Consider the following 24,108-nt stretch of genomic DNA (forward strand, 5'->3'; position numbering starts at 1 on the left):
CTAGCTATCTTCCTTGGTTATGCTGCAGATGTTTCAAACGCAACAGATTCAAAACTGAAATCTTCCTTCTCCAAAACATATCCCTTCTCCCCTTATCTTGGAAAAAGGTATCACCAACTACCCAGATGCCCAAGTCAGAAACCTGGCACATAAAAACTTATGTCTATCTATCTCTTTTCAAAGGAGTAAGCGATATTATCTTGTGGAGCTGATAATCTGTATCACCAGAGAGCTAAAATGTACTGTGGGAGAAAAGATTGCTTATCTGGGTTTTTCTACACAAGAATTTTTTTTTCTATACAAGAATTAAAAGCACCCATCAAAATCATCAAATTGTGTGTAATTTATGATCACCAAATAACTTGATTACTAATTCCCCCCTCAGGTACTTAAGATGGTGAGAAAAAGTGTGCTATACCATACATAGAATAAGTAAACCACTGTGAAGGCATTTCCTCCATTCTAAATACAAAAATTAGCATTCTGATTTTATGAGTAAGCTTAGAGAGCTTCAAATAGTCCTCCAAAGACTACTAACTTGAAGAATATCTATCTGGACCTTCAAAATTAAAGACCAAATCTTGAAGAGCATGCGCTATCTTCCTCCTTTTTAAACAAAGGGTTATAGCACACATGAATTTAAAATAAAGAAATTAATTGTGCTTAAGTGTGATACCAGTGTTTAAAATATTTTTAAAATCACGTAACTATTAAATGTAAGCCAATTACTTCATCTGGTGCTCAACCAAACAGCAATCTGATCTCCCATTAAAAGAACAACCATTTACGTTATACCTGAGATAAAACATGCCTATTCTTTCATGAACAACTGGGAAATTTTAAGGGTAATTTTGATTATATATAATATTTACCTTATATGCTGATTTAAAACCTAATCTGCTGTACCTTTTACTAAACATAAGTTATTTCTCAATTTTGGTACAGAGCTGTGGAATCACTGTACTGTACAAATGAAATTCGTGTAACATGTGTGCCAATTATATTTTAATAAAAAATAAAACATTAAACCGTAGGGGCGCCTGGGTGGCTCAGTTGGTTAAGCGACTGCCTTCGGCTCAGGTCATGATCCTGGAGTCCCGGGATCGAGTCCCGCATCGGGCTCCCTGCTCGGCAGGGAGCCTGCTTCTCCCTCTGACCCTCCCCCCTCTCATGCTCTATCTCATTCTCTCTCTCAAATAAATAAATAAAATCTTAAAAAAAAAAAAAAACCATTAAACCGTAAGTAAAAATAAAAACTAATCCTTATCTGAAATGACATTCTACTGTGCCAGTAATCAACTATTTGATTCAATACTTAAAAAAAAATCTGAGACCAAGAGGGGCGCCCGGGTGGCTCAGTCGTTAAGCGTCTGCCTTCGGCTCAGGTCATGATCCTGGAGTCCCGGGATCGAGTCCCGCGTGGGGCTCCCTGCTCAGCGAGGAGCCTGCTTCTCCCTCTGACCCTCCCCCCTCTCATGTGCTCTCTGTCTCTCTCATTCTGTCTCAAATAAATAAATAAAATCTTTAAAAAAAAAAAAAAAAGGGCGCCTGGGTGGCTCAGTCGTTAAGCGTCTGCCTTCGGCTCAGGTCATGATCCCGGGGTCCTCGGATCGAGCCCCGCATCGGGCTCCCTGCTCGGCGGGAAGCCTGCTTCTCCCTCTCCCTCTCCCCCTGCTTGTGTCCCCTCTCTCGCTGTGTCTCTCTCTGTCAAATAAACAGATTCTTCAAAAAAAACAAATCTGAGACCAAGAGCTTGGAGTTGGAATAATAATCAAAACTAAACATACAGGCTAATAAGTATCTCCTATTCCTGATTCTTTGGTGAACAGTATGCATTATTTTACCTTCTAAGAAAACGATTATTGCAACAGCATTACAGTGTCACAGTAATAAACAGTGTAACATTCAATAATCAAACATTAAAGCTACTGTGCTTAATGATACCTTATAAAGCGTATATTAACACAATACAACTTACTACACAAAAATAAACATTAATGCCTACAACCAAAGGAAACTAACAGACATGAAGTAAGTTTCCTTTCTTCATATTTTATGACCTATGAAAAAGAAACTACCATCTGACAGCTTAAATACTATACAGAAGTAGTGCAATAGTGAAATTTTAGGTTAATAATACACAATTTTGCATTTAAACAGAAAATTTTAAAATTCAGGAATTCTGACTAAGAGCAGTAACACCTTCTTTCCAGGTTCTAAAAGAAAGATCTCCATGTACATTCTAGTCCACTACTCTAATTATGAACTGATCTATTTTAAGGTAATATTTGATGCTGTACTTCTTAGATTTCATAAATAATACTACCAACCAACACTTGCACCACACTTTACAGTTAAAACTATACACCATTGGGCGCCTGGGTGGCTCAGTTGGTTAAGCGACTGCCTTCGGCCCAGGTCATGATCCTGGAGTCCCGGGATCGAGTCCCGCATCGGGCTCCCTGCTCGGCAGGGAGTCTGCTCCTCCCTCTGACCCTCCCCCCTCTCCTGCTCTCTCTATCTCATTCTCTCTCAAATGAATAAATAAAATCTTTAAAAAAAAAAACAAACTATACACCATTTAGTTCACGTTCTATAATCATGAACTGTAAGTTAGGCAGAGCAGGATTATTATGCCCATTTTGCATATTCAGGTACAGAGGCTCAAAGATTTCAGGTTATGCACGTAAGGTCACATAAGTAGTAAAGGGTAGAAATGACATTCAAATTCTAGGTCTTCTGCCTAATGATTTCTCCCTATGCCATGCTATTTTAAAATAACTATTATAAAAGCAGCAATATACTGCATATGAGAACAGAGCACTAGACTAGGAGTCTGAAAACTGAGTTTAGAACACCTGTTAGAGGGCGCCTGGCTGGTTCAGTCAGAAGAACATGAGACTCTTGATCTCAGGGCTATGAATTTGAGCCCCATGTTGGGTGCAGAGACTACTTAAATAAACATGATAACAAAACAAAACAATAACCACCTTTTAAAAAGTTAGAAACTGAATTTTAATTCTATAGAGGAAATACAGCATGGCACTTCTTATTCTCAAAGCATTTATGAAGCACCTATCTGCCTGTGTGAAAATTTTTACCAAGCAGTGGCAGTCACATCCTCCCCCAAGCCCTAATTACCACTACCTCCATTTACTGCTTACCCTGTGGGAATGAGGAAAAGAGGCAGAAAGTTTAAGTAATTATAGCATATATAAATCCATGTAGCTACCAGGTCATGACTTTTGAAAGTATATTCTCTCTAGCAACTTAAAAAAATTGTCTTATCTATTTACAAATTTCTTTTTCAAAGAATTTAACATAAAATCATGTTTCACTTACCGCTGGGGTAGGAGTCTATCATTAGCCAGGTAGCCTGGTTTATGAATCTCTTTATTATAATCTCCATACTTGGCTTGGACAGCATAGGAAGCCAAAAGAACTGCAGTTTCTGGCGGACAATATATCTCATCATTCAAGATGGCTTCCTTAACTTGCAAGAAGAAAAGTCTCTGGGTTATTTCTTGAATTAATTCCTCAGAAACATCTTCAGGAAAGAATTTAGCTCTAAATTTGAACTGTAAAGGATTCTCTTTTTTAACATCTTGCTGTGTCACCTGAAACAGTAATTTCAAGCATAATCAACAAAAATCCTAAGTTCACATCAAATTCTTTTTTAGAAGAAAGTAGCATGTGAAACACAAATGAGATTCTAAATCATAAGACTCTAGTGTGTAAGATTCTAAACTTATAAAAAGATATGTAAGGAAAAAGATTCTATGCGCTAACGGATGTAACCTCTAACTCACTGGTCCTGTCTAATAACTAAGTTGAAACTTCCCTTAAGAAGCTTATCCTGTAGATTTTTGAGTCAAAGTATTCAGTTACACCTAATAATATTTATTATGTGTTAAGTTTTCAAACAGGAAAAGTGAACATATCTTTTTTCTAAAATGATGCATTAATGGTAACTTACTGAATTAAAAGATATGACACCTTTAATAACTCAGAGATAACTGTAAAAGGAGGCCTCTGACTGAAATCAGTCAGACCCTGGACTTTTCTAGTACAAATTCATGATCACAATAACTTCAAAGTAATTTAATTATTAGCTGAATTTTATACATACTTTACCTTTTTATTTAGTTTAAGCCATGTAGAATAACCTTTGCTGTCCACATACTGCAGCCCAAAAAACCAGACCTCACGTAAACCAACTGTTTTCACCACCTTAAAAAAAAAAAAAAAAGTTCAATTTCAGTTCAACATTCACAGTGTAAGTAAATGGTACTATATTTCAAAAGAAAAACAAAACTACATAGGTATTATAGGTATATTTCTTTGCTACAGAGATCATACATTTTTTTGCTATAGAGCTCTTTCTTAAATTTAATATATTAATTACAGGACTATTTCTAAAAACTTAAATTCAGGTTTTGTATATATATTTTATAGTGTCATTTCAATCTTGTTTGATCCACTTTTTTTATACCTCTTTTTCTTTCTCATCTCCTGTCATGACCCCAATAGGTAACAAGTCTGGGAAACAGATAAAAAGCTGTCATAATCCCACTTTCCTCCTTCAGTGTACCCCCACAACTACACAACTGGGTAGGCAAGGCAAATAGTATCATTTTGGTGATAAGAGTCTCTGAGGACATTTAAAAGCCATACCCTAGGTTATCCAACTGTTGATTTCACACCCACTTCTACTACCCTTCACTATCAAATATTCTGCTCTTCCCTCACTGAGCAAGAAACCATTCTTGGAACATGCCCAAATTTTACCCTTCTACAGCTCTGTTCATGCCTTTTCTTCTGCCTAGAATGTTTCTTCTGTATTTTTACCACCCGCAGAATAATTTATTCCTCAAGCCCCAGTTCAACTAACATGCTTCTGTGAATGAAGCTATCCTATTATATAGATAAAATTAATCACTTATGGGACACCTGGGTGGCTCAGTCGGTTAAGCGTCTGCCTTCGGCTCGGGTCATGATCTCAGGGTCTTGGGATCGAGTCCCGCATCGGGCTCCCTGCTCACCAGGGAGTCTGTTTCTCCCTCCCCCTCTGTCTCTTCCCCCTGCTCGTGCTCTCTCTCTCAAATAAATAAAACCTTTAAAAAAAAAAAAATTAATCACTTGTTCCTTGATGTTCTATATTAAAACAAAATAAGGGAAGTGAGCCAGGAGAGGTGAGAGTTTAATATTTTAAAAGCTTTACATAAAGATTCAACATTATTATTATTATTATTTTAAAGATTTTATTTATTTGACAGAGAGAGAACGACAATCAGAGAGGGAACACAAGCAGGGGGAGTGGGAGAGGGAGAAGCAGGCTTCCCGCCTAGCAGAGAGCCCGACGCGGGGCTCGATCCCAGGACCCTGAGATCATGACCTGAGCGGAAGGCAGACGCTTAACAACTGAGCCACCCAGGCACCCCTAGTTTTTTTTTTATAATTTTTTTTAAGACTTTATTTATTTTAGAGAGAGAATGAGAGAGCATGCGAGCAGGGTGGGGAGCAGAGGGGGAGGGAAGAGGAGGGGGGGAAAGAATCTCAAGCAGACTCCACACTGAGCATGGAGCCTGATGTGGGGCTCAATCTCACCACCCTAAGATCATGACCTGAGCTGAAACCAAGAGTTGGACGATTAACCGACTGAGCCACCCAGATACCTCCTCAACATTAGTTTTAAAATAATAAATATTCTTGACTTATTTTTTAAAAATATCTAAAAAAACGTATCAGGCATTTGGATTTCAAGATAGCATACCAAAGCCTTTGGAAAGTTTACTTTCCTTCTCTTGAAAAATTTCACTGAAGTTACACACACCAGAAAAATTAAAAATAAAAAAAAAACATTTGGGCGCCTGGGTGGCTCAGATGGTTAAGCGTCTGCCTTCAGCTCAGGTCATGATCTCAGGGTCCTGGGATCGAGTCCCGCATCGGGCTCCCTGCTCCTTGGGAGCCTGCTTCTCCCTCTGCTTCTCTCTCTCTGTCTCTAATGAATAAATAAATAAAATCTTTAAAAAAAAAAAAGCTTTAAAAAAACATTTAGCTGTGCTAGGAAAAGTTACCATCAAAAGAACAAAAATTGAGAAATTTCTGGATGATGTATCATCAGGACTCATACTGATACAAAAGCTGATCAAAGCAAACAAACAAAACTTCAATGCAGACAAAGAAGATCCCAAATAATTTAACTTTGGCAAAAGACAGGTTGTCCCAACAGAAGAGCCACAGAAAACATTCCAGCTCAGAGTGACAGAGTAGGAAATTTTCATAGGTCAAGAGCAACTGAGAGAACTCACTATAAGCCTGCTTTTACATCCTTAGATTTGGGCTCAAGAGAAGTTGTCAGGAAACAGCTGTGACTGTAAGAATTAACTGCTTAGAGAGCACATTACAGATAACAATACTCCTTAATCTAGAACTTCATTTACACTATGAAATGTGTGTATGTGCATCAAATAACTGTCCTATGTACTTAACATGGATTCTCATTTAATTCTCACAACCTTCCAAGGGAAGAGTGCTATCATCATCCTAACTATACAAATGAAAAAAATAAGGGAAAAAGAGTAATTTGTCCCAAGTCAAACAGCTAGAGCTTGGACTCCAATGCAGGAGTGTGGCTCTTAGAGTCCACACTTTTAAACTACTACACAGTACTGCACTACAATAAATGAGGTTTCCTTTCTCCTGGTATCTAAACTACAGCAATTCTACTTAACAAAAAAACAAGTAATTTATTTCTCAGTATACAATACCAAAGAAACCCACTTGCTGATTAGTTTTTGAATACCACAAACATTTCACTCACTATAAATAACATTTCAACTGGTTATGAAGTAAGCACAATGAATGCTAACTCCATTCACATTCTTATTCAAGTAAGACAGATGACATCTTTACTAGAAGAATCAACAGAAGTAGGTCACAATTCACAAGGTAAAATATGTACAAGGTATGTACAATGCATGCAGCTGCTTATGATTTTAAGAATTTGTTCACTCTATTAAAAAACTTTTCATCTTAGGGGTGCCTGGGTGACTCAGTCATTGAGCGTCTGCCTTCGGCTCAGGTCATGATCCCAGGGTCCTGGGATCGAGCCCCGCATCAGGCTCCCTGCTCGGCGGGAAGCCTGCTTCTCCCTCTCCCACTCCCCCTGCTTGTGTTCCCTCTCTTGCTGTCTCTCTCTCTGTCAAATAAATAAAATCTTTAAAAAAAAAAAAAAAAAACTTTTCATCTTACAAAAAGACCTTATCAGGGCTTTCAAGATCATCAATTACCTATTCAGGAAGATTAAGTATACTACTTTGTCAGAAAAAGAAACAACTTCCCAGGAATTTAAAAAAAATTTTTTTTTTAATTTTATTTACTTTTGAGAGAGAGACAATGACAGAGAGAGAGAATGAGAGGGGTGAGGGTCAGAGGGAGAAGCAGACTCCCTGCTGAGCAGGGAGCCCGATGCGAGACTCGATCCCGGGACTCCAGGATCATGACCTGAGCCGAAGGCTGTCACCTAACCAGCTGAGCCACCCAGGTGCCCTAAAATTTTTTATCATATTTTAGATCAGTATGTGATAGTATGACACCTAATAAAACCAAAATATCTACTAGGTAACTTACTGCTATGTGCTAGAAACTGTCTCCTGTTCTCTAAGGTCAAGGAGATCTGACCACAGACTACTACTCTCCTGCCCAAATGTAAAAGTTCATTTAAACATCCTCCCCTGAGTCTCATGCCCCCATCACCTTCCTCCCCCTTATAATCATCAAGTCACCTTCCTAATCACTTGGCCTCAGGGCACCAATCTCTTCCCTCCCCTTCTCAATAAAACACCTCTTACAACATTACTTACTGCATCACCTGGGGAGCTTAAATAAATAAGATATTAATGCTTCCAGCAGTCTGCAAGCATTGCTTTTTTTTTTTTTCAAAAGCTCCACAGGTGACTCAAATGTGCACTCACTCAGTGAGAAAAAAAGACAAGACCAGTAGTCCAAATTCCTCAACATGACACCCATGTTAGCTTATAAGGCGATGACACCAAACTGCTGTCAGGTGCCTACAGACAGACTAGGATTCCCTGTGCCTTTGCTCCTGCCATCTCCTCTATCAAGGATCTCTACCCATCCCACTAAGTACAGTATCTTTTCATTCCTTTGAGTCCTCATTACAATGCTTTACTTAGAGGATGTTAAAGAAATACCTGCTGATAATTATTTTTAAAAAGTCCTCTCTCTCCAATCTAGGAATGAGAAAGAATAATAGCTCTACAGCTATTCAAGATAACTGAAAAGGTACCGTGAAAAATTCTAAGGGCCACACTGTTGCAATACCAGTGAAGTTACAGAAAAACGTACAAAGAAGTTGCAATAGCTTCATGTTGTATGTTGTCAGAAGTTGCACACTTCATGTGGTTAAATGATACCTGGTCAAAAAGCTGTTTCCCAGTAGTATTGGGCTGAATGGCAAATTCCAGCTCAGCATCCATGGTGGTTACTCTTACGTTGATCTGCAATAAAAACAGAAGGGAAAATCACTAGGAAAGAAAATATACTTATTATTAAACATGAGGCAATATTTTTATCTGATTTATAAAATAAAGTATAATATGTAGGCAATAAAGAGCTACTCCATAATTGTACCTAAGATTTTCTTTATTAAAGTGATAAAGTTTGATTTTAATCACAGGAAATCTTAAATCTATTTTAAAAAGAAAGAGCTTAAAAATCCTCTTTTAAAAACGTTTACTGAATATTTGGCATACACTAGGCACTAGGCCATGAGCTTTCCATGTTCTCATTTAGCCCCTGGAACAATAGTAGGAAATACGCTCATTTCTATAGAAACTAAGAGAGTTCCCCATTACTTGCCTAACGGAACAGGGATATCAAACAGCAGAGTAGGTATTTCAGGAGAAACATAACTCCAGATTCTTTGAATGGCATTCACTATTCCGTATTTTTCAACACAAAGTTCAGATACTCAGTTTTATCCTACTGCAAAAGTATTCACTTTATAAAAAGCATTCATCGAATGACCTTGTATTTGTTAGACTCATAAATTCTTTTTTCTATAAATACCTTTCTAGAAAGCTGGACATTTCACCAAAAACTTAACATGCCTTAACTAATTTTAACTCCACAGTAGCATCTTCACTTAGAATTCACCATCATGTAGTACAAATCGATCTTTAACTCACACTATTAGAATTCTGAATCTGATTGTTTCTTCTTTATATTTTTTTACTCATTGTTAACAAGCATGCGTCTGTACATGTAGCTTTTATCTGAAATACCTTCTTTAATCAAATAAATCTTATAAATCACAAAACCTTCTGTGATATAATAAGTATGTATTTGGTCTTCATTCTGTTTCCTGGCAGAGAGCCCCTAAAACCTTTGGAATTTCCTGAGTGACAGAAGTGAGTTGAGTCTTTGTTATTCATAATAAGCCCCCTTCAACCATACCTGAGTTTACACTAATGACTCCTAATGACTCATGATGGACCCTGACACCTTCAGGATGGGGGCGCACAGCCAGAAGAACCAACCATGTGCTTAGAGCCATCCTAACCTCCAGAAAGAAGAGAAGCTGGGAAGTGAGTTAATAATCAATGGCCAATAATTTAATCCATTATGCCTACATAATGGAAACTTCATTAAAGCCTAAACAAAGGAGTTCACAGAAAGTTTCCAAGGTGGCGAATGCGTCCACATGCAAAGAGAAAGGCGGACCGCAAACTCTACAAGGACAGAAGCTCCTGTGCTCAGGACCTTTCTGGACCTTGCCCTATGTACCTCCTCTTCATCTTCATCTTTCATTTGTATCCTTATAATATCCTTTATATTAACCAGTAACAATAAGTAAAAGTGTTTTCCTGAGTTCTGTGAGCTGTTACAAGGAATTACACTACTTGAAGAGGGGATCACAGGAATCTCAACGTGTAGCCAAGTTAGAAATGTGGGTAACATGGGGACCCATTACTTGTGATTGGTGTTTGAAGGGGACAGCAGTCTTGAGGGACTGAGCTTTTTTTTTTTTTTTTATTTGAGAGAGAGAGAATGAGAGACAGAGAGCACGAGAGGGAAGAGGGCAGAGGGAGAAGCAGACCCCCTGCCGAGCAGGGAGCCCGATGCGGGACTCGATCCCGGGACTCCAGGATCATGACCTGAGCCGAAGGCAGTCGCTTAACCAACTGAGCCACCCAGGCGCCCAAGGGACTGAGCTCTTAACCTGTAGTGTCTGTGCTACTCCGGATAGCTGGTGTCAGAACGAATTAAACTGCAGAACACACAACTGAGGGCTACACAGAAGTAGAGAATTGCTTGATGTGGAAAACTTACACATCTATTACCAGAAATCTTGAGTCAAGAGAAAGTTTTCCGTTACCCATAAATCTACCATTCAACTTATTAACTAGAAATGGCAAATAATGCTATAGATACCAATGTATTTCTTGTGAATTTCTCTGTCCCAATCCCACAGGTAAGCACTAAGAATAGTTTTACCACAAATGTAGGTCTCTATGTAAAATATTTAGCTTTTCTTGATTTTTAGCTGTATTAAAGTTGTACAGTACTGGCTAAGAAAGTCTTCTTTCTTGATGTGCGCAGTGGTTGAGTATATTTATTTTATGAAAATTCATCAACTATACACAATACGTTCTTCTCAGTATGTATGTTCTATTTCAATAAAGAGTTTAAACAAAAATTATACCACATGGTAGTTTGTTTTTTCACCATTTCTAAGCGTCATTGATTTTCCTGTGAGTAGTTGCAATTCATTTATTTTTACTGCTGGGCAATAACTCACCCATCTTCTTGTCAGTGGATATTAAATTGTTTCTAATTTTTTGGCTATCAAGAACAGTACTGTTATGAACATTCTTGTGTGTGTCTTCTAGTGCATATGTATCTGAGTTTATCTAGAAGCATATACACAGACAAACTCCTGGGTGATAAAGTATACAAGCCTTCACCTTTACCATGTCAAAGTGAATTGTGCTCCAATATGACTGTATCCACTTACACTCCATCAACAGTACGTAAGAATTCCCGCTGAGCTGTATTTTCCCCAACAGTGGGTATTATCTGATTTTCTAAACATCTGACAATCCAGTAGGTGTAAAATGACATCTCAGTATGGTCTTACTGTGCAGATCTCTGATTCCTAAAGAGGCTGAGAACATTTTCGTATGTGTACAATGCAGAATTCTAATACAGCCCCCATGATCTCCATCTCCTAGTGTCACACTCATGATTATGTTACATTACACGACAAAAGGGATTTTGCAGATATACTTAAGGTTACTAATCAGTTGACCTCAAAATCGGAGGATTATGTGAGTGGAGCTAAGCTATTCACAGGAGTCCTTTAAAAGCAAAGCGTTTTCTCAGACTGGTTGAAAAAGTCAGAGAAATTCAAAGTGTGACAGGAATTTCACATAAAAGAGGTTCTCCATTACTGAGTTGGAGGGGCCAGGGGGCAAGGACCTGACTCCAGCTTCTAGGAGCTAAGAGTGACCCCTGGCCAATAGCTAGTAAAAAATGGGAACTTCATCCTCCAGTAAAGAAGGATGGATCATTTTTGCAAGAAAATGAATTCTGCCAATAGGAATAAGCTTGAAAGAGAACCCCGAGCTCCAGATGAGAATGCAGCTGGGATAAACCTTGATTTCAGGCTGGTGAGACCCTGAGCAAAGAACCTAGTTACATCATCCCATATTTCTACATACAAAACTGTGAGATGGTATTGCTTTAAGCTACTAGATTTGTGGTAATTTGTTACAGAATAAAAGAAAACTAATATGGTACATTTATTGACCACTCAGTCTCCCCATCTTTGGGAATGTCTGTTAACATCTATTGCGTATTTTTCTATTGGGTTGTCTTTTTCTTTTTACTATGTAGGAGATCTTTATATATTCTAGATACTAATCCCTTGTGTCAGTTATTTATATCACAAAAAAATCTCCCAGTTTGTAGTTTGTCATTCTACATTATGACGTATCCTTCTTCAGGGTAAACATATCTTTTTTTAAGATTTATTTATTTATTTGAGAGCGAGAGAGACACAAGAAGGGGCAGGGGTAGAGGGAGAAGGGGAAGCAGACTCCCCACTGAGGAGGGAGCCTGATGCAGGACTCGATCCCAGGACTCTGGGATCACAACCTGAGCTGAAGGCAGACGCTTAACCAACTGAGCCACCCAGGCACCCTATGGTGAATATATTCTTAATTTTAACGTTGAATTTATCAATGTTTTACATACAAGTATCAATTTTTTTGGCCATATTTAAGAAATCCTTCTCTACTCTGGAGTCATAAAGATGTTCTTAGATTTCATCCTAAAGTTCTGTTTCTCATAATTTGTCTTCGATGATTTTTGCTTATGATTTAAGGTGGAGATCCAATTTCATTTTTTAATCTCTATAGGATAATGATATGGGGATTTAAAATAACTAAGTGATGTATACTGATTAATTTACTTCCCAAAGACTATTATGTCACAGATCAAATGTCTATAAGGTACAGGATCTGAATTTGTGCTCTCTATTCTGTTGCTCTGGTTGACTAACAATTCTTTCAAAACTACACTGTTTTAATTATGACATTTTTAAGTAAGTCTTGCTATATGGTTGGGAACGTCTCCCCTCATTATCTTCAAAACTTGTGAGCTATTCTTAGCTCTTTGTTCTTGTTCCTGCCTTCACACAAAATCTTAAACTTTCAAAATACCCCACTATGATTTAAATTGGACTACACTGAATTCATCAGTACTTTCAGGGAAGAAATAACATCTTTTCAATATTGACTATTCCTATCCATGACTGTGGTTCTCTCTGTGCATTAATTTGTCTTCTTTAGCACTTTCAAAAAAGCGTTTATAATTTTCTCCATAAAAATCATATTAATCAGGGTGCCTGGCTGGCTCAAGGTCTCAAGGACTCTTGGTCTCAAGGTTGTAAGTTCAAGCCCCCTGCTGGGTATAGAGATTACTTAAAAAAAATAATAAAATCTTAATAAAAATCATATTAATCATTTTAGATATCTTTCCCATAAATCACTATGACTTTGTCACTATGATAAATTCAGGTCCACAATCCCCTGACATCCCCAAAGCATCAAAAACAAGTTTAGTAGCTAATTTCAGCAAAACCTTAACATGAAGTAATGTGAGACTATCTGGTGGATTATTTTATCCCATCTCAAATGAATATTTATACATGACCCATAAAAGTACTAATGTTTTTGAGGTGATACACCAGACCTTGAGGGAAGCTTCATGACATAATGACATATGAACATAATGTATTGTATATTCATCTTTCTGAAATCCAAAAAACTCCAAATACTGAAACTCATCTAGCTTAAAGGTTTTCAAACACAGGATTGTGAATTTGATGAAATAGCTTTCTAAAATTGTTTTGCTTTTGTAGAAATGCAAGTGATTTCTATATTGATCATTTTATCCGTTCCCTTGCTGACTGTTATAACGAGCCTATAAATCCTTGTGTTTATTTATATAAATGAGGGGTCAGAAAATTTTTCCTATACAGGACCAAACAGTAAATATTTTAGGTTTTGTAGACTGTACAGTCTGTTGCGACTACTCAGCTATGTTACTATAGCAACAAAGCAGTTATAGATCATAAACAACAAGCATACCACATTCCAATAAAACTAGTCACTGAAATTTGAATTTCATATAACTTTCACAGGTGAAATATTATTTTTGTGTTTTAATCCACTGAAAATGTAAAAATCATTATTAGCATGTAAGCTGTACAAAAACAGGTGGTGAGCTGAATTTGGCCTATAGGCTATAACTTGCCAATCCCTGATATAACAAAGAATCTTAACATCTTCAAATAGTGTTTCTTCCTTTCTAGTCCTTCAGCTTTTTTTTTTTTTTTTTCTGTGCAGGTTTCCCCATTCAATGTTGAATAGCAACAATGATAGCATCTTTTGTCTTGTTCTTGATTTAAAAAAAAAGGTCCCATTGTTAATACATTAAAAAGACCTTTTGCAGTTACGGTTTCTTCTATATCTAGCTTAAGAAGTGTTGGGTTTTTCTTTTTAAATCATGAATAGTTCAATTCTAGGACTCCTCTTTCTGAATTTATCATATGATTTATCTCCTTTAAACTAACCATGTGATTGTGGTATAGAGTGTTGCTATTTGACCACCAAATTCTAACAGAATTATAGTTGGGTATATGGCTACTGAGCTACAGAACATTTCTCAAGGTCTCTTGCAATTAGATATGGCTCTATGACTAAGCTCTCACCCAAAGAAAAGGGTGAGAAGAGACATAGGCCACTTCTGGGCCTCGGCATAAAATAACGAGCATGCTTCTCTATGCTTTTTCCTCCCTTGTCCCTGACTGACATGCAGACAAAGCAGTAAATTTATTCCTAAGTATTTTATGCCTTTGATGCTGCTACAAATGGATTTTTTTACTTCATTTTTCAAATGCTGCTACTAGTATATAAGAAAGGCTACTGATTTTTAAAAATACAACCTTATGTCCAACAATTTTGCTAAGTTCAGTTATAGTTCTAGTAGTTGTTTTTTAGATTCCTGAAGATTTTCTACATAAACAATTATACCATCTGCAAAGAGAAAAATTTACTTCTTCCTTTCTGGTGTTTATGCCTTTTATTTCTTCTTCTTCTCCTCTCCCTCCCACAATGCAAAATCACACTTTGTTACCTACCTGCTGAGTCTTTAAAGTAATTCCAAAGAGATATTCATGCCAGAAAACACCAATAGCTATAACCAATGTTTTTTTTAAAAAAGATAACTGGCCCAAAGAAACATTGAAAAAAACATCCCAAAATCGTTGAAGTTTAAAAACATTTATGCCAAGAGAAAAGGAACAAACCTTAGTCAAAAACTACATAATTATAAAGCTAAATAAAATCATAACACTCCCTTAAATTAAAAAAAAAAAGACTATATAATATCAGCATCAGTATCACTAGCATCGAAGCCAGAGTTATGCGAAAATTAATGCACGGATCCTTCCAACCTCTCATTACTTCTTCCTGTAACAAGAAGTTACTATTTACTGAGCAGTGGATGTGTACCAAATTCTTCTAATTCTTACCAAAGTCCCTTAAGTAACTAATTACATCTCCATTTTTTATAGGAGGAAATTAAGAATTGGAGAGCCTGAAGTAACCTATCAAAAGTCACAGAGGGAAAGTAGCAGAGCCAGGATATGAACTAAGACAGTTTGGCTCCAGAACCCATGAATTTTCATCTTCACTGTAATGTTACCTCTACCTCTTCTTCACTGGCTCACAGAGTACTTCGTTGCTACCACATTAATCTAAAACAAGCCATAGCAGTATCAGTGCCTTTTTCTTCCCAATGACTCTACCATAACATTTTGCCTTGTTCCAAAAGGAATTTAATGCTACTGGTATTTTATTAACTAAGTAGTAGTAAAAGTAAAATACACTTACTGGTTTCGGCATTGTCCTTCTCTTTTTGATCACCTTCTTTAAAAATTCTTTTATGAATTCTGATGTCACCTTCAGTTAAAGAAAAAAGAAAGCATAATGGATCTACTACTTTTATATAATGCCTTGATTTTAATATAATTTGTACAGAATAAAAATTAAAACATTTTAAATTGTGAGTTTAACACAGAGCTCTCTAAAAATAAAAAAAATAAAGTAACACAGAACTCTCTTATTCTAATTTTCAATGTCTTTTATTATCATTTCACCTTCTCTGAAAATATTTATAGCTGTGATTTAAAATAGCACACATCTCGGGCACCTGGGTGGCTCAGTCGTTAAGCGTCTGCCTGCGGCTAAGGTCATGATCTCAGGGTCCTGGGATCAAGCCCGGCATCAGGCTCCCTGTACAGTGGGAAGCCTGCTTTTCCCTCTCCCACTCCCCCTGCTTGTGTTCCCTCTCTCACTGTGTCTCTGTCAAATAAATAAATAAAATTTTAAATAAATAAATAAATAAATAAAAATAAATGAAATAAAATAAAATAGCACACATCTCAAACATAATCTAAAGCATACCAATCACCAACTGAAAGTTTGAATTTACTCAGAGACAACACATAGCAAGGAAGCAAGACTGCTAAGGACCCAAATGTTGCCTCTGTCTGCATCCGGTTCACCTCTACACCCAGCCTGCGAGAGGAGAGGGATAGTAAAAGGGAAGATATTTCAAATTATAAAGTGATGAACTCAAGAACACTTTCAACCTTTTTTCTGGACTGACAAAGACAAAAGGAAATTCTGATTAATGTAAACTCTAGAAACTCTAGAAAATTATCTTTTCTTTTTTTAAAAAAAAGATTTTATTATTTATTTGAGAGAGAGAGAGAGAGCATGAGCACGTGGAGGGAGAGGGAGAAGCAGACTCCCCACTGAGCAGGGAGCCCGATGCAGGGCTCGATCCCAAGACCCTGAGATCATGACATGAGCCGAAGGCAGACGCTTAACCGACTGAGCCACCCAGGCGCCCCTTATTTTTTCTTCTTGAAAGTTGAAAAACCTGAGTAAAAATATATTGAGTAGTTTATTTACCTAAGGTGTATTAAACAGCCACAGAGCACACACTAGCAATCTGCATGCTACTCACCAGCAAGCTGGTGGCCTTCACTGAAATTTAGAGTTGTCCTTGAGACCAATGTTAAACTTTATCTTCTCCCTGTAAAGCAAAACAAGTTAATCCTAATCAAAGAAAATCATCATGCTATACTGTCTTAGGGTAAATGTTCTTAAAAACACCTAACAAACCAACCAAAAGATCTAACATTCTTAATCATTATTAGTTGCCTAAAAAAATGACAGTATTATTCCAATTTGAAAACCTTCAGTGAGGTATATTAAATTATTACTTGAAAATCAGCTTCCATTGATAATATCTCTACCAAGAAAATTCATCCATTATACTAGCTTCAACTAAATTAATATACAATTAATTCTGTTTTAAAACTTCAGTGTCGGGCACCTGGGTGGCTCAGTTGGTTAAGCGTCTGCCTTCAGCTCAGGTCATGATCCCAGGGTCCTGGGATAGAGTCCCGCATCGGGCTCCCTGCTCAGCAGGGAGTCTGCTTCTCCCTCTGCCTGCCGCTCCCCCTGCTTGTGCTCTCTCAGTGTCAAATAAATAAATATTTAAAAAAATAAAATAAAAAATAATAAAACTTCAGTGTCAACTGCTTTTTAATATGCTACAATAAACCTGAATATCCTCCAAATTGAAAAAAAATGAAACATCATTTCCCTACACTTTACTCAATCATGTGCCAAATAAACCTCTCTTTAAAAGAAACCTCTACCTGAGATATTTTTTATCTAATAATTGAGCTATGAAATTCATTTCTTTAACTCTTAGCTAGGAAATGTTAACCCTCTCTCCCTAGTCAGTCACCTACTTTCATGAACCTAAAGGTACTTCAGACCTATCTTCTCATTCTATATCCTCTTTTCATTCCACTATTGTCTTAATTCATCCTTATCATCTCAGGTCTTAAAACATCCTCAAAATTGACCTGCTTTTAACATGTGTAAGTTAGTAATTCCCAAATCTGTATCTCTAGAACTTGCTTGGCTAACTTGCCTTGCTCAATGTCTAGATTATCTCAAATGTAACAAAACCAAAACACTTAAATCTCTACCTTATAGCCAAATTTGATTTTCTACAAGTCTTGGTGACCTATTTCTAGAAAGTTATCACAGTGTTCCCTCATGATTTTTTGTATCTACTACGTTGGCAGTTATGATCTTTTCATTCCTAATATTGTTAAATTTTACCTTCCCTTTTGCTTGATTAATCTTGCCAGAAGTTTGCTTAATTTATTGATCTAAAGGCCAGCTTTCAGTTTCGTTGATCTTCTGTTTCTTTGTTTTTGTTTTTTTTTTTAAGATTTTATTTATTTTTTTTTAGAGAGCGAGCGAGAGAGAAACAGCATGAGAGGGGAGAGGGTCAGAGAGAGAAGCAGGCTCCCCGCTGAGCCGGGAGCCCGATGCAGGACTCGATCCCAGGACCCTGGGATCATGATCTGAGCCAAAGGCAGACGCTTAACCATCTGAGCCACCCAGGCGCCCCTATTGTTCTTTTTTTGTTAATTTCTTTTTCCTCATCACTTTTCGTTAGTTGGCTTTACTCTGTGGCTCATTTTCTAATCCCTAAAATTAAAACTGTATCTAAGTAATTCCCAATTTTTTTCTTTTCTAGTATGTGCATCAAGGTCATAAACTAAGTATGTCCAAGGCAGCTCCATATACAAAGTATCCCCCTATTTTGTCGAGAACATTTTAAAATAACTTTTATCATTTGAATAATCAAGTATGTATTTATAACATCAGTGTATTTAAATATTAAAAAAGATCTATAAAATATTGAAACAATACTTTTGCCTTCATCTCTTATTTCACAGAACATAGAATTTCCTTAAACTCTTCACACAAATGAGACAGATTATACAAGCACTTTTTGAATCAGTATATAATACTATTACTAAAATTTTTATCCCAAACCACACAATCCATTCATATAAAGCACTGGGAATTTCTTTTCCTATTTGTACTGCTGGAGTATATTTTAATATCTACAGTGTAACCACTGTATTGTTTTTTTAAAAACTAGATCTGTTCTAGATATGCCTCTTTTTTAAATGCTTAAACCACTTAGCAAATGAACTCTGTGAGCTTTCCAAACTCACATGTACTCAAGGCATTTCAGGTCAAAGTGCCTGTTTTAAATAGTACTTTCAAGCCCAAGAAAAAGAACAAAGCAACAACAGAGCTCCTAAAAACACAAATATAAATCTCCTTTTCTGGGAAGTATATTTTGAAATGTCTTGTCTTATATTTAAAACCATACCATTTTTCTGAGCAAAAGAAGTCCATGAGAGAAAGACAATTAACATATGATTTCACTCATGTGGAATTTAAGAAACAAAACAGAGGATCATAGGGGAAGGGAGGGACAAAATCAGAGAGGGAGACAAACCATAAGAGATTCTTAACTATAGGAAACAAACTGAGGGTTGCTGGAGAGGAGGTGGGTAGGGGGATGGGTGATGGGCATTAAGAAGGGCACGTGATATAATAATGAGCATTGGGTGTTATATGCAACTGTTGAATCACTGATCTCTACCTCTGAAACTATTAATACACTATGTTAATTAATTGAATTAAAATAAAATAAATAAATAAAATAAAATACCATTTTTCTAAGTATCACTTTAGTGATTTCCCACACAGGTTTTTATATGTAGTTTTTTCATTGGCTCTACAAGTTTCCCTTTCCAGTTTTGATCTCTAATCATGACTAAGAAATTTTTTTTTTAAGATTTTAAGAGAGAACAAAAGTGAGAGAGAGCACAGAGAGAGAGGGAGAAAGAATTTTTTTTTTAATTTTCAAATGGAATGGTTACAGGTCTGGGAGCAAAGCGCTTTTTATTATTTATTTCTAACTTTACTATACCATGGTCAAAGAATTCATTAAGACCTCCTTTATGTTTAGTACATGGTCAGTTTAATTTCATTTCTAACTGTTCTGGCTATAAATGACAATAATGTAGGTTTTGCATTTGATAAGTTAGATCAAGCCAGACCAAGAACTTAATGTTTTGTTTATAGTTTCCCTACTGTTGCTCATTTTAGTCTACTTAAGCACCTTGAGAAAAAAATGTATTAAATTTTCCCAAGTATGATTGTGGATGTTAATTTCTTCTTATAAATTGTCACTTTCCAATTTATATTTTTTTAGGCTATGCATGCTATTAGGTAAAGTATAGGTTTAGTGAATTCTCCAGTGAATACTTCCTTTTTCAATTAGGTAATAATTTAATTGCATTGAGAATTCTAAATTGTTAGTCCCTCAGCATTTGGAGGACATTATTTTTCTGGCATCTGTTACTGCTGATGAGCTATCTACTGTCAATCTAACTCAATTCTCTGAGATAATCTGCCTTTTTTCTCTGCTTTAAGGAATTTTGGGGGGGGTAGTCTTCGGATTTGCTTTTATTTATCTTGTTCAGGACTGGATAAGCTTCCTTATTCTGAAGACGCATGCTTTTCTTAAATTCTGGAAAAACATTAGCCATTGTCTCTCTCATTCTCTCTTTTAATTCAGCAATTCTCATTGGACACAAACTGCATATTTTATTCTCTAGTCCATACCTACTTTTTCATATTTTCCATCTCTTTATCTCTCTGTGCAACATTCCTCTACTTTCTAATGTTTTACCTCTTCAATAGTTCAGCATTTTAATAATCCTATGCTATTTTATAATTTGTTTTAAATCTTCCTTTGATCCCTACGTTTATTTTTTGTCACTGCACAATTTTTCTGTTTTCAGTTCATTATGGTTTCTTTATAGAGTTTGTAATTTTGGACAAAAAGCTCGTGTCCCTAACCCACTACCCATGTAGGAGTCCCATGAGCCCTGAGTTGTGTATATATATCCCTACAGAGGTACTTCAGGTTTGCTCGTACCAGAGTATTAGGAATTAAAAAAAATTTTTTTTTTAATTTTTTTTTAAGATTTTATTTATTCATCTGAGAGAGAGAGAGCACAAGTAGGGGGAGAGGCAGAGGGAGAGGGAGAAGCAGTCTCCCTGCTGAGCCGGGAGCCTGACATGGAGTTCCATCCCAGGACCTGGAGATCATGACCTGAGCTGAAGGCAGACGCTTTATCATCTGAGCCACCCAGGCGCCCCTAAAAAAAAAATTTTTTTTTTTTTAAGAGGCACCTGGCTGGCTCAATCAGTGGAGCTTATGATTCTTGATCTTGGGGTCATGAGTTCAAGCCCCATACGGGGTGCAGAGATTACTTAAATAAATACTTTTTTAAGGAACTTTAATTGTCCTAGGCCAATTTTTACATTATTCCATTACCATATCTGATTTTGTACTGCATTACCATATCTGACCCCAAAGCTACACACTAAAGAAGTTAGAAGACACTCAGGAGAGCTTCCACAGGTACTGATCATGTTATTTATTAAACCCTACAGTTGTTATAACCTTCCTGTGCAATCTCATCAGTAAGGAAGAACAAGGGAAAGAAAGTGAGAATTATATGCCAGACTATATAAACTAAGTTAAAGCACTCAAGTTATAGAAAAAGTAGTTAACAAACACAGGGCCAGCTGGGCGGGTAAATAAATATCAAGTATGTAGGTTTGCAGAAATTTTGAAGTTATATATTAATCTAATACTGGAATGAAATAAAGGTAGGTCTTTTTCCTTTAAAAAATGATTTATCCGGGCGCCTGGGTGGCTCAGTTGGTTAAGCGACTGCCTTCGGCTCAGGTCATGATCCTGGAGTCCCTGGATCGAGTCCCGCATCGGGCTCCCTGCTCGGCAGGGAGCCTGCTTCTCCCTCTGGCCCTCCCCCCTCTCATGTGCTCTCTGTCTCTCTCATTCTCTCTGTCTCAGATAAATAAATAAAATCTTTAAAAAAAAAATAAAAAAAAAAATAAAAAAAAAATAAAAAAAAAAAAATGATTTATCCAAGTTTTCAATGTTAGAGTTACTTCAAGTTGTACTCTATAAAAAGGACGTTTCAAGAAAAAAATTGATGTTAAAGTTTTAGGTTTAGTAAGAGAGCTCTGCAGATATAAAAGAATAAAAATATATCATAGGCCAACACACATAAAACCAGGTTTTTTACACAAGCAAACTAAGCTTTTAAAATTTCCAACAAACCCAACTCAACTATATGAACTGGGGGGGGGGGGGGGAGCTAACAAAAGCCTCCATAAATAAGGATATGGTGGACTTCTAAAAATGCATGTTTTCAGACCAGTGTTTCTCTCTCTTAAAGTTCAGGTTAGTCTCCACCTTGTTTTTTGGGTTTTTTTTTTTTTTAAAGATTTTATTTATTTATTTGTCAGAGAGAAAGAGAGCACAACAAGAGGAGCGGCATGCAGAGGGAGAAGCAGGCTCCCCGCTGAGCAAGGAGCCCGACGCAGCGCTCCATCCCAGAACCCTGGGATGACCTGGGCTGAAGGAAGACGCTTAACCAACTGAGACACCCAAATGCCCCATCCACCTTGTTTTATTTCGGTTAATTATAAATTATCTGAGAAAAAGAATAAGGTTCTACCACTTAATTTACCAGCTGAACACAATGTGATTACTCAGCAACAATGCCCTGTACTTAGAGAAGACCCCACAGTTGTGTGCTCTTATACATTAATTCTCTACTAACAAAAATCAAAGGAGACAAGACATGTCACACTATGGCTACTTCATAGTTGAAGAAACAAGGTCAACTGTATGTAAGTTTCTTGTTCTCAGTCGCATGGGTAATCATTGGCCAAACGGTCTTTTGACACCTACCCTAGAGTCCAGAGCTATACCATATACCCACCCATCTGTCTTCCCCTATTTGATATTTAAAAATTGCTAAATAATTTCACTTGTGGAAATTTACCCAAAGAAAATAATAACAAATGTGTACAACGGTAGAGCTACGAAGATTCTAGTTACAGTGTTACTTATAAAAGTATATATAATAGGGGCGCCTGGGTGGCTCAGTAGGTTAAGCAGCTGCCTTCAACTCAGGTCATGATCCTGGAGTCCAGGGATCGGGTCCCCCATTGGGCTTGCTGCTCAGCGGGAAGTCTGCTTCTCCCTCTCATGCTCTCTCTCTCTCTCATTCTTGCTCTCAAATAAAATCTTTTTATTTTTTTAAAGATTTTATTTATTTATTTGACAGAGAAAGAGAGATCAGAAGTAGGCAGGCAGGTAGGCAGAGGGAGAGGGAGAAGCAGGCTCCCTGCTGAGCACAGAGCCTGATGCGGGGCTGGATCCCAGGACACCAGGATCATGACCTGAGCCAAAGGCAGATGCTTAACAACTGAGCCACCCAGGTGCCCCAAATAAAATCTTTTTTTAAAAAAGTGTATATAATACTGATATTATTTAAATGAACCATGGTACATCTGTAGATTCTGCTAGACCCCAATGCAACCAATTAAAATGTTACAGAAAAATATTAAATGACATGGCAAAATATCCAGAAAAAAAGGCAGGTTATAAAACCATACATACAGTATGATTCACATTTCTTTTTTAAAAGTATAAATGAAGGGTGCCTGGGTGGCTCAGTTGGTTAAGTGACTGCCTTCGGCTCAGGTCATGATCCTGGAGTCCCGGGATCGAGTCTCCACTCAGCATGGAGTCTGCTTCTCCCTCTGACCCTCCTCCCTCTCATGCTCTCTCTCATTCTCTCTCTCGCAAGTAAATAAAATCTTAAAAAAAAAATTTTTTTTTAAGTATAAATGAAAAGATGAATATGATTATACTCCAAAATATTGAGTCTCTATGAATTAACATGAATCTGTAAATTTCTAAAATGAAAATGTAGAGCTTTTGTAATAAGAAAAACATTTTCTTTAAAATGAAAGAACAAAATTATAGTATGTAAATAAACTGAAGTCAGACCTAGAACTTCACCATAATATTTAACAAAATCTAAGTAGGTGAATCTTTTTTCAAAAAGAGACTTTAAAAATTCTAATTTTTGAGGAAGAAATGACTAAGAAAAATATATTTTATGATGAAAACAGATTAATATATTTTATTTAAAATCCCTACACCCCTAGAACAAAATAAATAGCAAAATAAAAGTAATAGAATAGAAAAATATCCAACAGTCATAACAAAAAGTTACTATGGAAAGTAAAGAAATAATTAAATATATAAAGATATCACTCAGACGCCACTCAGTAAATGGTTAAAAGACAAAGTCTCTACAAACTCTTTTACAAAACAAATGCACAGTCTTGCATTAAAACCATAAATCAAGGGGCGCCTGGGTGGCTCAGTCGGTTAAGCGTCTGCCTTCGGCTCAGGTCATGATCCCAAGGTCCTGGGATTGAGTCCCACATCGGGCTCCCTGCTCCGCGGGAAGCCTGCTTCTCCCTCTCTTCTCCCCCTGCTTGTGCTCCCTCTCTCGCTGTCTCTCTGTCAATTAAATAAATAAATAAAATCTTAAAAAGAAAACCAAGAAAACCCCACAAATCAAAATGGCTTTAAGGTATTACTGATTATATACTCATTAAACCAGCAAAATAATTCCTAATTATACATGCCAGTACT

At 36.8% G+C, this 24,108-nt stretch overlaps 1 protein-coding gene across 4 annotated transcripts in view; it reads right to left on the reverse strand.

The window, feature by feature from the left end:
• The window catches only part of RDX (radixin), a 90,559-nt gene that overhangs the window by 56,204 nt on the left and 10,247 nt on the right, over positions 1 to 24,108 (reverse strand). For all 4 annotated transcript variants that reach the window (XM_035008887.1, XM_035008885.1, XM_035008883.1 and 1 more), the window contains 5 exons: positions 16,627 to 16,695; positions 15,486 to 15,554; positions 8,439 to 8,522; positions 4,135 to 4,230; positions 3,343 to 3,617 (listed from right to left, as the gene is read on the reverse strand). In XM_035008887.1, coding sequence (XP_034864778.1) covers positions 3,343 to 3,617; positions 4,135 to 4,230; positions 8,439 to 8,522; positions 15,486 to 15,497 — 467 coding nt within the window. In that variant the 5' untranslated portion in view covers positions 15,498 to 15,554; positions 16,627 to 16,695. The remainder of the gene's footprint in view (positions 1 to 3,342; positions 3,618 to 4,134; positions 4,231 to 8,438; positions 8,523 to 15,485; positions 15,555 to 16,626; positions 16,696 to 24,108) is intronic.

Source organism: Mirounga leonina, unplaced genomic scaffold (assembly GCF_011800145.1).
Source record: "Mirounga leonina isolate KUSES-001 unplaced genomic scaffold, KU_Mleo_1.0 Mir_153, whole genome shotgun sequence".
Taxonomy (NCBI): domain Eukaryota; kingdom Metazoa; phylum Chordata; class Mammalia; order Carnivora; family Phocidae; genus Mirounga; species Mirounga leonina.